The sequence below is a fragment of the Aspergillus pseudonomiae genome, assembly GCF_009193645.1.
Source record: "Aspergillus pseudonomiae strain CBS 119388 unplaced genomic scaffold BDV37scaffold_59, whole genome shotgun sequence".
Classification (NCBI taxonomy): domain Eukaryota; kingdom Fungi; phylum Ascomycota; class Eurotiomycetes; order Eurotiales; family Aspergillaceae; genus Aspergillus; species Aspergillus pseudonomiae.
The window spans coordinates 89,810-102,531 of NW_022476051.1; the positions used below are offsets into that span (position 1 = coordinate 89,810).

The window sequence follows — 12,722 nt, forward strand, 5'->3', positions numbered from 1 at the left end:
CCAACGTATCTAAGGATCTTCTTTACTCCTGTCGAGTCGATTAGCCCGGGGATGCCCCGGGCCGAACAGCCAGGGCCTAGTATCCAGTTGCTTGTCGCCACCACAAAGCTTTCCGGTCTCTCCCCGGTCCATCGATACAGTTGTGGTATAATTTTCAGAGCATTCAGTGCGAGAGATAATGGGTCTCCACATTGGATGATTAATCAATCAGCAATGGAGAATTACATCTCGCCCTCGACAACAAGCCCGGCCCTTGCGGTGTCTATCATTCTATCTTGTGCGGTACGTCAGGCTTACTCAGAGACTTCGAAGGCACTCTCTAACCACCCAAGCTCCGAAGGTTGCAACATGGACTGTATACTGTCTCTTACTCTCACCTTTACGGGACTTTCCCGGTCCTCTGCTAGCTAGGGTTTCTCCTCTATGGATAGTCCTGCAATGCAGACGGGGACGGAGGTCGCAGGCTGTCTCCGACTTACATGAGCAATACGGAGACTTTGTTCGTATTGCACCAAACCATATCTCAATTGCGAACCCAGCGGCCGTGCAACAACTCTACGGCCACCAGTCAGGGTTCTTGAAGGGACCCTTTTATCAAGATATGTTTTGCCCCGTCGTCCCCCAACTGCCATACCAAGCTGACGTTGAGAGTATTCTACCCTTTCATCAGGTCGAGCCAGTTCTGTTCAATACTAGAAGCCCCCAAGTCCATCAGCGCAAGAAGAAGATGGTCAGCCCTGCGTTTTCGGCAAAAAGCTTGCAGGAATTTGAGCCATATATGACGAAGAATATGCAGAAACTCATAAAGTCTATCCATGAGCAACTGCAGACATCGGAGAGGATCACACTAGATTTTAACGTATATGGTTAGTTGTCGTACCTTTGTCTGGCGTGTATCTAGGGAAACAGGGCTAACCCTTTACACAGCAAACTTTCTTGCTTTCGACGTCATTGGTATGCTCTCTGTTCCCTTCCCTTCAGTCAACGCCTCGCTCATCGGCCCAGGTAATTTCGCGTTTGGTGAATCGTTCGGTTTCCTCGATCGTGAGGAGGACTACTTGAACCTCATAGAAGCAGTTAATGCACGCGGTGAAGTCCTCAATGCCCTCGGCCACATTCCCCCACCCCTGATACCCTTGGTCAAACGACTACCACTGGATCCCTTCTGGTCGCAGGGACTTCGTGGCACACAAGCTCTCGCCGCAATTGGAACAAAGGCCTACTTCAACCGACGTGACCAAGTCAAGTCCCGAAAAGACCTGCTCAGCTTTCTCTTCACGGCCAAAGATCCCGAAACAGGCGAGGCCCTCGGTGAGAAAGAGATCATCGCCGAGTCGATTTCATTCATCGTCGGAGGCAGCGACACGACCAGTACAAGCATGGTCAATGTCGTCGATATCGTGTCCCGCTCTGAGCAGATACAGCGGCGTCTCCAAGACGAGCTGGATGACGCTTTCCCCGGCGAGATGTCGGAGGACTGGGTGGCGGACTTCCGGACCGTCGAGAGCCTTCCCGTTCTGATTGCCATCGTCCGGGAGACTATGCGGTTTCGGCCGACGAGTGCCACTGGCCTTGAGCGGGTTACGCCTAAGGGTGGGAAGGTGGTGGCAGGGAGGCTTTTGCCTGAGGGCGTACGTTCGAACAACGCCCCTCTACAGCATAACACGCACGGGAACTAACAACCCCATAGACCTTGGTGAGCGTACCAACTTTTAACATCCACCACAACCCCACGGCCTTTAAGGTATATCCATGACCTCGGTGACATTGGCGTGTGCTGATCGGTATGCTTACTTTCGCTGCCAAGGATCCGGAGCAATTCCGCTTCGAGCGCTGGCTTGACGACGGCGCCTCGAAGCTGTTGGAGTCTTTCGTCCCGTTTTCGATTGGGCCTCGTGCATGTATCGGTCGAAAGTGAGTGTTTCTAGTATGTACTGGTTGGAGTTAGATTAACGCTCTGGTAGCTTTGCATGGATGGAGATCCTTAAGACGCTGGCAACGATGTTTAAACTTTACCATTTGGAACGTGTATCTGTTGGCGAAACTATGCTCCGAGAAGGGTTCTTCGTGAAGACTAGGGAGTGTGAGATTGCACTCAGAAGAAGAGTGCCTAGAGCATAGTGTGCAGGAGATTTTGGAAACGAACCAGGTTCCGCACGGTGAATATGCGGGAGAGGCATTTGTATACTCAATAGCACAAGTTATACTCAGCAGCTATCAAAATACATATGAATCCATAGTACCTTTCTCACTTCTCGGTCAACGTCGACATTGAGCGCTGGCCGCTCCCTCTATTTTAGTACAGAAAGTGCCGGATATCATAACCACGTGGCGGTAAGAAGGGTTCCACGAAGCCATCTGATAAAAGTATATTTTAAAAGTTTGGTGCCAGTCAATGCTTTCCCATCCTGCAAATAGTTGAGGCCCGTCAACGTCTAACCGACTACAGCAAAGACAATAACACGATCCGGCAATTCGACGAACTTGGGATATGTTTTATGACCATTCTATAGCAATCAATAATGTACCTATCTACGTTTCCCACAAGTAAAGAAGCTCATGCGAATTCAACACTATTCCTCAGCGTCCCAATCCCAGAAACCCAAACCTCCATCTGGGTCCCAGGGACCAAATACCGTGGCGGTTGCAGTCCAGCACCAACACCTGGATGAATAATGCATTAGCCCTCAACTGCAAAACCAGAGGCTCTTGAGTCGGCACCTGGCAGAATGTGGAAGAAAAAAAAAAAAAAAAAAAAAAAAAAAAAAAAAAAAAAAAAAAAAAAAAAAAAAAAAAAAAAAAAGGAAAGGAAAGAAAGACCGACAAACTCACCTCCAGGCGTGCCAGTCATAATGACGCTCCCCTTCTGCAGCGTAGTGCCCTGCGAGAGGTAGGAAACCAGGTACGCACAGTCGAACAGTAAATCCGCCACGCCTTCATCCTGTCTTACCTCTCCATCGATGGTAGTGCGTAGCTGCAATGTGCCTGGATCGGGGATCTCCGAACGAGCGACGAGACACGGACCCAGGGGCGCGTAGGTGTCGAAGCCCTTCGAGAACCCCCACTGCGGGACGCGGCCGGCGAGTGCAGGGTCTCGCTGGAGTTTTCTCGACGAGATGTCGTTGCCCACTGTGTACGCTGCGACGTAGTCGAGGGCTTTGTCGATGGGGATGTCTTTTGCGTCTTGGCCGATTACCATGCACTGGTCATACATACATTCGTGAGCAAAATTAGGCTAATATCGCAAGAAACGAAGAAAGAGATGTAAACTTGGCATACCAGCTCGCCTTCGTAATCTGCCTGCTCGTCCTGTGCTATCTTGGGAATCGTTACGGGTGCCCCGTGGTCGTGGACGGTTGTGTTGGGCTTGAAGAAGATGAAGGGGAATGGCGGTGGGGTCCGGCCAGCTTCGCGGACTTCTTTCAGTTAGCGCTGGAAGACTTTGATCTTGTATATATTAAGGGCAAAAGATATAGGGGGGGTGAGACGGGGGAGATGTGCATGGAACATACTGTGCTTTGCATAGTTCAGCCCCACACAGCGCAAGATCGGGATCTCTCCCGTTGCCAGTGGGCCCAGCAGTGTCTGCACAACGGCCACCTCATCAGTCAGTTGGGTCTTGCCTGTTGTGTCGTAGATATCGTCTCCGGATAGAATGCGGACTTGAACTTGGTCGGCTTCGGTAATGAAGCCCAAGTCGACGTCGCGGTCGATAAGAGGCTCACCGCGAAGGATCCGTCCGTCGGTGGCTTTGAAGCGGATGAGGCGTCTCCATGCAAGGCTAGGCATGATGGCTTCTGGTTTAGGGAAAGGTCGTAGATCAAGAGTTCTACAGCTTCTGCTTGAACGGAACCCTGGGGGAGGAATGGGATTTGATATTCAGTAAGCTTCGGGGAGAGAACGGATGAGCCGGGCAGCGTTCCGGATGGTGGAATCTCTCATCTTTTTTATACGAGTTTACGTTATTGATTTAAGAACCGAAGAGTGCCACTTGTATTAGCCTACTATCGCTTTTTCTTAGCTTTCAGCCCGTGGTAAAGGATGTGAAAATATCGCCATCCACCATGAATTCTCCAAATTCCATCCCTAGGGGAGAGATATCCACATCTGCGGTCGAAGGGATAGCGAAGCTCATAGATGGTAAAACCACGGCACCCGAACTGAGCTCATCGATGGCTATTCCTGTCGGTCAGACTGATCTCGGAATATACGGCAATCAAGACAGCGAACTCACCGTAGAGGCCCGAACTAGTTATGAGTCTTTCCAGATAAAGTCGACAGCGGTCTACCATGCGGTTGCCAGTATCCAGTTTAAGTAAGGCTGCGACTGCATGGAAAGGGTACTTCCTAATTTTATCTACGACTCCACTCGCCAGCTGGCCTGACGTGCTCCCTTCGCGACAGACTATTAGAATGCCGAGGATAACTAGTGCAGCGTTGAAGGCTGGGTAATCGCCAGTTAGTAGCTTGAGGATAAAGGGATATGTATGTCCACCAGGGATGCAACTGAAAAGTACCGGCATACTATAATAGAGTGAGAACCACCACGCCCCTAGGAGATTGGGCCGCTTGTCCGAGCGATGAACAATGTCGTATACAAGATCAATGATCTGCATGGTCGAATCAGCGCAAATCTGCATACTGCTCAGACCTAGCTGGTGAAGAAGCTGTAATTGATGAGGGTCGGGCTGCGATCCGCCGCAGGCGTCGAGAAAGCGTACGAGAATCGGTCGGTGTAGAAGCAGGCGGTAGTTTGCGTATCGTAGTGTTAGGATAATACGAAATCTCAGAGCAGCAAAGTCATAGTCTGAGGCAGCTACCTGGTGCGCTTCTTCTACTCCGTCACTATTGATCAACCGCATGGGGTCGGGAAGCTGCCTTTCCCACGAGAACAGCTCCTGCTCTAGGGAGAAGACATGTGCAACAGCCTCGCCAATTGGCAATGGGGGATCACATCCGAGGTTTTGGCCATACAGCAAATCGATGGCCTTACAGATCTGATTATACAGGGTTCTTGCTTTGTATTAGAGCGGTGCACGGGAGAGAGGGGGGGGGGGGCTGCGATGGTGGCCTACATAGTTGAGTTATATAGCACTAAGCTCAGGGAGGATGTCTTTGCGTCCACAACCGTGGATGAATCAAACATGACATCGCTGCCTGGCAGTTCAAGCTGAACATAGCTGTTGGGAATAGCAGCTGGGCGGCCAAAAGTCATGCTCAATGTCCTATAGAAATCGGTGGTTAGATGACAGTTGTAGTAAGGAATGTATTAGTATACCTGTCAAGCACGACGCAGCCAAACCAAGTACGCAGCCTCGTCTCCTGTTCTAGACGGGGGAAAGCACGGGAAGCGTCTTTGGAGTGCAGCCCCAGCTGAAGGGCCGCTTTTACCGCGAGACCATGCACCGTCCATGCCTGGACCGACTTTTGAGTTCCTTGCAGGTATTGACCCATTAGAAGAAGATACTGAACTAAATTACCCCGATATCTTAGTCGACTGAGTCCTATCTTTCAATAGACTACGTACGTACCAACTTCTAGAGTTGTCCCACGTAATATCTCTTTGCCGCATAGACTCAGGCTCCGCTGGTAGAAGATATCAGACTTGGCTATTCTCACATTTGCGGGTGCACCGCCCGGGGTAGTCGTAATCACAGCCATAGCTAGGACCATGTTTAAAAGGCCGAGCCATGTCCTGCGCACTTTTGTGTTGTCGTGTAGCATGGCGTCGTATGTCTCGAGGAAGGTTTCAGGGTGTATGTATGGGAAAAGAAGCCCCGTGTCAGTGAAATACTGAGCGATTAGTTTCTTTGTCTCGGAGGTGGCCGGTAGTGTGAAGACATTCTTCAAGCTTCTGTCGAATCCCACACCATCAGGCTGCCCTGGCGGCGATGGGGGGCGAGAAACACTCACAAAGCCGCCATCGTAGGCTGTTGTGTCTAATGGCAGCCCTGTAGAGCTTCCCTGGGATGCCCCAGGTTGTCCAATGGATCTACACAGATGGCGTGTAAATGCAACATTGGATGAGGGCCCTGGTACTGTGAGCCGACAAAGAAGTGGTTAGAAGTGCTCGGTCTTTACCAAAATATCCTGAATCTTCTTCCTCGGCCAGGGTTATGGCACCCATCGCATCCACCGAGTCTTCCGTACCGGCGAGGTCTGGTAGAGGAAGGTCTTGCTGTACATTGTTGACAGGTTTGTCTGGGTCTCGTGTCGGATTGCAGCACTGATCCACACGAGAAGACAACCCGCTAAGCCCATCCTTGACCGTAGATAGCGACTCCTCTAGTTGATTAAGGCGGGACTCAATGACATGTAAATAGCTAATGTGCGGTCAGAAACTCGAGCCGCATAACTTGAAGCTAAGGGGACAACGCAACTCCTTTTGCACAATGATATTAGAAGCGGAGGCCGGGGTTGTGTACACGCAGTCGAACCCCAGATGGGAGCACGAAGAGCACTTGGGTCGAGAACTATCACACTGGAAAGCGAATAGTCAATCATCCGTTGCTCTCCTCCACGTCCGGCGACCACAACCTACTCGGGATTTTCGGATTCTACATGGATCGCAAGCTAGAGCGACCCTGCGGCGCTTGACCGCCGCAGCCGGGGGCGGTATGTCCTCGCGATTAGGTGGCTCCATGCCGCAAGACTCAGGTTATCGGGAAAGTGACAAGTCCCTCTCTTGAGGTGCCGGGGTGAGTTGGAGCGCCGGGGAAAGATCGGAGTCCATCGGGGAGAGACCGGAAGGACACCGCCTTTACTGGGAGGCTACTCCGTATAGCGCGCTAAATCGAGGATTCGAGCTCACAAATAATACTTCAATCCCAGTGATTTACGTAAAGTCACGGCTACCACTTATTTTCTAGCGATTCTGTGTCACTGGCCTCTAAAGATCTAGTATCAGGGTTCCTAAACGGTGATCTTTTAAGGCGGTAAAAATGGCCGAGTTAAGATCGAAAGACGGTAAAATCTCGGAATCGAACTAGTCGATAATCCAGACCTTTTCAACATAAGCTAGAGAATATAATTGGTCAATTATTAATCGTATATTGGTTTTGCCAGCTTTATATTGCCTAAGAAAGCGCTCAGGTCTTGAAAATATAGAATTGAAAACTCGGTAAATTATAAGCAGCATTCATTCAGTTACAAGGCCTTCCACATCCATGTCCTCCGAGCGATAGAATCCCAGCGCTTCAATCATGGGCTTATCGTCAAACCGGTACAGGTAGGTAGTCTCAACTGTCCCAGCAAAATGCTGGTATCTGTACCACGAGGGCACACAGAAAGTGTCCCCCTTCTGCCATTCAAACTTCTCTTCCCCGATGATAGAGTAGCCACTACCAGTAACAACGTGGTAAACCGCGGATATCGTCTCGCGCCGCAGAGGTGAAGTACAGCCTGCATTCAGCCTCTCCGCACAGCCGCCCAGTACTCGGCTTACTATAGAAGACAGGCGCGTGTTAGAAGATATCTGCAGCAGTATCTATCAAGTACACTCACCTTCTCGATCACCTGACCGTAGGTACCGTTTTGAAACCCAATCGCCCGAGGCAGCGTCCAATGCTGCCTTCATCACCTCCCAGGGGAAGACTATCGGGGACATGTTGCTATCTACATCCTCCGCAGGGTAGCGTGACTCACTGAAATGCTCGACAAAGTGGACCGGGAAGTGGCGGAAATTCGGAAGATCTAGTCCATCCAACCAAATCATTGGGCCAGAGCCGTCCTTGCCATGGTCATGGTAGTTCCAGGTGGGAGTCAGGATCACATCGCCCCGTTGCATCTGAATACGCCGGCCGTGCACTGCAGTAAACCCGCCCATGCCTTCAATGATAAAACGCATTGCAAACGCCGTGTGTCGGTGCGCTGGAGCTATCTCGTTCGGCATCACCAGTTGCAGTCCCGCATACAGTGTGTCTGTCGTATAAGGGGCATCTGATGCGATACTAAGCATGTAGAGCTTGTGTAGATTTTGAATGAAGCATAATTACCTCTGGTTGGGTTGACCAGCATGAGCACCCGTCGTTCCGCCTGCTTTTCCGTGATCAGGTTCCCTGCGCGCAGGAGGTTTGGTCTGATGGCCTGATATTTCCATAGGAATGGAACAGCCACTGGGTTTGGACTTGGAGGGTTCAGGCGGGTCATTTGGGTCCACAGGGGTAGTGTTTTGCTTCCTTCGAGGTCCCTGAGCAGGCTCTCTGCAGAGTCACAATTCTTTCCTTGCTCGCATTCCTGCGCCATATTGAGGTAGCTAATAATATTCTGAATTGAAAAGGTGTTGACCGTAGTTCCTTGGTGATCTGAAGCCCTTCAGACTTCTGTGCCTATATATCAACCCGCTTGCTATTGGAATATGGCTCATAAGAGCGTCGGGGAGACATCGGAAACCTCGGCATGTGCCCCTACCACATGGCATGTACCGGATATATGTTAAAGGAGTGCTCTCTATGATTGTGGGAAAGGAATAATCGTCGTACTCACAGTCACCAATAGGAACAGATAAGGCCAGTATAGCCAATCCTTAACTATGCCTAGCTCGACGACACAGCCGTCCGCTCCTATGGTCAGTTTGCTTTCGCTGGCCTTGGAAGAGACAAACATGTTCTGATTACTAGTAGAGCACATCATATCCAAGCAACTGCCTACACTTTCTCAAACCATTGAGGTTGGAGAATACCACTGCTCAAAGTACAACTTGCTTGAACATTATCGTCGTGGGCGCGGGTCTCGGAGGCTTAGCAACGGCCATAGCCCTCACAACATATGGACATAAAGTGACGATCTACGAGCAAGCACCGGAGCTTAGAGAGGTACTCCTACCGGTCACTATCCCAGAGCTCAGTACACCCGGCTGATATTCTGTGTAGGTCGGTGCAGGAATCCAGATCCCTTCTAACTCGGCCCGTCTGCTTCTGAAGCTTGGAGTGGGACCGTACCTGACGAAATGCGCATCTGAGCCAGAGAGCATATCGTTCCGCCGCTGGGAGAGCGGCGAGGTCATTGGCTTCACTAAACTGAAGCCTGATTTCCAAGAAACCTTCAATGCGCCGTACTACGTTGTTCACCGTGCCGATTTTCATTCTGCGCTAGTCCAGCGCGCTGTCGAGCTGGGTGTCGTACTCAAACTCGGCGAAAAGGTGGTTGAGTATGACCCGTTGAAGCCGGATATCCGCCTTGAACGGGGGATCCTCGTCACAGCGGACCTTGTTGTGGCGGCCGATGGTCAGTCTCCATACAACCCTTCTGATGGTAAAGATTCTTAACGGTATGGAAATACAGGGATCAAGTCTATTGCTAGACCGTTACTGGACGATAACTTAGACATGCCGCCTACAAATTTGGGGTTTGCTGCTTACCGCGCGACAGTGGACGTCAGTCTTCTCAAACAAGATCCCGATACAGCGTGGCTGCTTGAGAAGACAGCTCTAAACATATGGTTAGTCAAATATTATAGTCTTCAGTAAACCTTGCTGATATAGTGTCAACTTGTAGGATTGGTGATAAGCGACATGTCATGACATACACAATTGGGGCAGGCAAGTCATTCAACATGGTCCTCTCTCATTGGGACCCAAGCGACCCAACAACCTGGGACCAGAGTACTGCATTGCGGGATATGCGACGTGAGTTTACAGGGTGGGATCCGCGGTATAGTGCCACATACCTAATTGAACTCCCGAAAATTGATTGACTAAGCCCGTTCAGCTTAACGAAGATTATCGGACTCATTACAAAGACGGCCAAGTGGCCGCTAGTAAGTAGCACTCCTCTCTCGCGTTGGACCTTAGGCAAGGTCGTCCTCCTAGGAGATGCCGCCCATGCAATGCTTCCATATATGTCGCAGGGTACGTGCGAGGCACGAGTTCTGGTTCAACTTGTTTGTGATCTAACAGCTCACCAGGTGCTGCCATGGCGGTGGAGGATGGTGTAGCTCTCGCGAGAGCCTTGTCGAGGATTTCGTCCGGCACCACCCTTGATGATGCTCTTGCGGTGTTTGAGAAAGTTCGTGCTAAAAGGACACGCCTGATGCAAGATGCCAGTCTGCTTAATGGCCAGCTATGGCACTTTCCGGATGGGCCCCTCCAGCAAGCTCGCGATGAGGCGATGAAGCCAGAGACACAGGGACGACCCTTTTCCCACAGTCCAAATCAGTGGAGTGATCCGGCGACGCAGATGTGGGCCTACGGGTATGATGCCGAAAAGGTGATAGATGAGGCGTTTCTGTGAGTATATAGGCTGGGCTAAGAACACCTGCTTTGCGGTCTGTCAATTGTATGCGGGACCAGCGGCGTCGACAATCAATCAATATAGTTCTACCATGGTCATTGTTGGGTGTTTATAGATTGAATATAGCTCGGATACTCCAGAGAGCTAGATTGTAGTTACCTTTGAGTGTCCACTTGAACCAAGTAGTCCTCATTCGCGAGGTCTTTCGGACACGCAATCCAGTATGCCCTGCGAAACAATGACATCCTAGACTTGTGGAAGCTAAATGGAGGTTGGTTACGGCCCACCTGGAGCACTGACAGTGAGTGACAGGAACGGAAGTCCGATGTACCCCCGGAGCCGCTTAGTCACCGTCGCTTTGCCCTAAGTTAGGACGTCTTGCTCTTCGCTCAGTTCCCGTCTCAAATGCCGGAGAAATGGCCACCTCGCAGATTGTGATTGGTACCGATATACTTGTATCCTTCATGGTTCATCTGTGTCGGCATTTAGGAAAGCTTGCCGTGAATATAAATAATACACTTTAACCGCTCCGCCTCTCTTTACCAGAGCATCAAGTTGGCTTTCTCTTTCTATTTCTCGTCCTCTTTATTCTTCTTGCCGAATATCAAGTGTCCTTGCGATGTTGTCGAATAAGATCCAGCATTTCCCGGAGAAACCTCAATTCTCAGGCTTCATGAAGCCCTGTCGGTTTGAAGGGGAGGCTCAGAATCTCGAAGTCTATGGCGACCTACCGCAGGACATCGATGGAACTTTCTTTCGGGTGATGCCTGATCCCCAGGCCTTCCCGTTCGTTGAAGACGATCCAGTTTGTGATACGTACTTTGTGAAGATGTGTCCCATTCTCACCATCAGTAGTGGTTCAACGGCGACGGCAATGTCAGTGCCTTCCGGATCAAGGATGGCAGAGTTTCCTGGCAGCAGCGGTTTGTGCGGACTGAAAAGTTCGTCCGGGAAAGAGAAGCAAAGAGGGTCCTCGTCGGTATTTGCACAATTTTAAAGGGCATTGGGGTGTCCAATGACAATATTTTGACACATTTGGCTGACACACTAAACAGGGAAGTACCGGAACAGGTTCACCGATGCCGTTCGCTTGAAGATCCGCAGCACAGCCAATACCAATGTTGTCTTCTTCAATGGACAATTGCTTGCCTTGAAGGAAGACTCCCCGCCATATGCAATGGACCCACATACCTTGGACACCAAGGGTCTGTATGATTTTGAAGGACAATTACCAAGTATCACGTTCACAGCCCATCCGAAGTTTGATCCCAAGACAGGCGAAATGGTGTGTTTTGGATACGAGGCCAAGGGTGACGGCACTCCCGATATCTGCTACTATCAAGTTGGACCAGATGGGAAATTTTCTGATATCTGCTGGCTGGTGGCGCCTGTGTGCGCGATGATTCATGATTTTGCGGTCACTGAGAACTGGGTGCGTGGAATGCAAAGAACTCTTGGCTTTGACAAAACTGACTTTGGTAATGTAGGTGCTGTTCCCACTTATCCCTCAACTCTGTGATATTGAGCGCATGAGGGCGGGAGGGGAGCACTGGCAGTGGAGCCCGGAGACTCCTCTCTATATTGGAATTATTCCTCGTCGGAACCCAAAGCCAGGCGATGTCAGGGTACTGGTACTCTCCGATTATAAAAAGAGTTCTTCGCTGATAAGGCTCACAGTGGCTCCAATGGGATAATTCTTTTCCAGGGCACACACTCAATGCCTACGAAGATGAGAACGGTCACGTTGTGCTTGACCTTGGTCTGAGTCGCCAGAATGTCTTTTTCTGGTGGCCCGATGGGAAGGGATTTGCCCCGGAGCCCAGCACAATTGCGTCCCAACTGAGCCGATTCATTATTGATCCGCACTCAGACATCGACAGACTCCCAGAGCCCGAGATCCTCCATTCCGGCAACAGCGAATTCTACCGGGTCGATGATCGTCTGAGCACGCAGAAGCATCAACACTGCTTTTTTGATCTGATGGATCGATCTCTAGGGACTGATTTCCAGGCTATCGAGCCTCGGCTTGGTGGTGGCTACCCACTTTACAATGCCCTTGCACATCTTGATCTTCGGACGGGCGAGACGGAGGTATACTTCCCTGGAAGAAACCATTTGATTCAAGAGCCTGTTTTCATTCCCAGGGCTGGGTCTGACGTGGAGGGCGATGGCTATCTGCTGGCATTGATCAATAACTACGATTCTATGAGTAGTGAGCTGCATCTTCTGGATTTGAGGGACTTCAAGAAGGCTCGCTCGATCATTAAATTGCCAGTCCGACTGCGCCAGGGTCTACATGGTAACTGGGTTGATAGCGGCGACATGCTTGACTAATGAACTTCCCACCGGGATACTGGGTTAGAGTAAACAGGTCTCATTTCCCATATGTACTCTCCTGTCTGTTCATCTTGTTAGTTCCATCACGCAGATGTATATATTTTATTTCAGATATTTTACTTGGCTAACGGACTACATTGTACGTTCATTTGGAG

The 12,722-nt window shown here is 50.4% G+C and overlaps 6 protein-coding genes across 6 annotated transcripts; 3 read left to right on the forward strand and 3 right to left on the reverse strand.

The window, feature by feature from the left end:
- Positions 1-213: 213 nt before the first annotated feature.
- On the forward strand, positions 214-2,121 carry BDV37DRAFT_273366 (cytochrome P450; the record flags this gene model as incomplete). The annotated part of the gene is made up of 8 exons (XM_032085042.1): positions 214-282; positions 341-603; positions 652-866; positions 928-954; positions 1,006-1,631; positions 1,691-1,744; positions 1,808-1,914; positions 1,965-2,121. 8 exons carry the CDS (start codon positions 214-216, stop codon positions 2,119-2,121), a joined length of 1,518 nt encoding a protein of 505 aa, XP_031939105.1.
- Positions 2,122-2,557: 436 nt separating this feature from the next.
- Positions 2,558-3,789, reverse strand: BDV37DRAFT_273367 (fumarylacetoacetate hydrolase family protein; the record flags this gene model as incomplete). The annotated part of the gene is made up of 4 exons (XM_032085043.1): positions 2,558-2,664; positions 2,833-3,202; positions 3,280-3,416; positions 3,513-3,789. 4 exons carry the CDS (start codon positions 3,787-3,789, stop codon positions 2,558-2,560), a joined length of 891 nt encoding a protein of 296 aa, XP_031939106.1.
- Positions 3,790-4,024: 235 nt separating this feature from the next.
- On the reverse strand, positions 4,025-6,643 carry BDV37DRAFT_295815 (putative C6 transcription factor; the record flags this gene model as incomplete). The annotated part of the gene is made up of 9 exons (XM_032089980.1): positions 4,025-4,176; positions 4,235-4,444; positions 4,526-5,013; positions 5,076-5,225; positions 5,279-5,471; positions 5,532-6,038; positions 6,082-6,323; positions 6,381-6,481; positions 6,542-6,643. The coding sequence occupies 9 exons, from the start codon at positions 6,641-6,643 to the stop codon at positions 4,025-4,027; spliced, it is 2,145 nt and encodes a 714-aa protein (XP_031939107.1).
- A 495-nt stretch (positions 6,644-7,138) lies between these two features.
- BDV37DRAFT_273369 (cupin domain-containing protein) lies at positions 7,139-8,244 on the reverse strand (the record flags this gene model as incomplete). Its single annotated transcript, XM_032085044.1, has 3 exons — positions 7,139-7,443; positions 7,504-7,938; positions 7,995-8,244. The coding sequence occupies 3 exons, from the start codon at positions 8,242-8,244 to the stop codon at positions 7,139-7,141; spliced, it is 990 nt and encodes a 329-aa protein (XP_031939108.1).
- A 286-nt stretch (positions 8,245-8,530) lies between these two features.
- Positions 8,531-10,309, forward strand: BDV37DRAFT_295821 (putative salicylate hydroxylase; the record flags this gene model as incomplete). Its single annotated transcript, XM_032089981.1, has 7 exons — positions 8,531-8,566; positions 8,622-8,813; positions 8,871-9,225; positions 9,283-9,439; positions 9,496-9,651; positions 9,709-9,848; positions 9,905-10,309. 7 exons carry the CDS (start codon positions 8,531-8,533, stop codon positions 10,228-10,230), a joined length of 1,362 nt encoding a protein of 453 aa, XP_031939109.1. The 3' UTR covers positions 10,231-10,309.
- A 540-nt stretch (positions 10,310-10,849) lies between these two features.
- BDV37DRAFT_295823 (carotenoid oxygenase family protein) lies at positions 10,850-12,564 on the forward strand (the record flags this gene model as incomplete). The annotated part of the gene is made up of 5 exons (XM_032089982.1): positions 10,850-11,035; positions 11,086-11,209; positions 11,286-11,662; positions 11,718-11,855; positions 11,908-12,564. The coding sequence occupies 5 exons, from the start codon at positions 10,850-10,852 to the stop codon at positions 12,562-12,564; spliced, it is 1,482 nt and encodes a 493-aa protein (XP_031939110.1).
- Between the last annotated feature and the right edge of the window lie 158 nt (positions 12,565-12,722).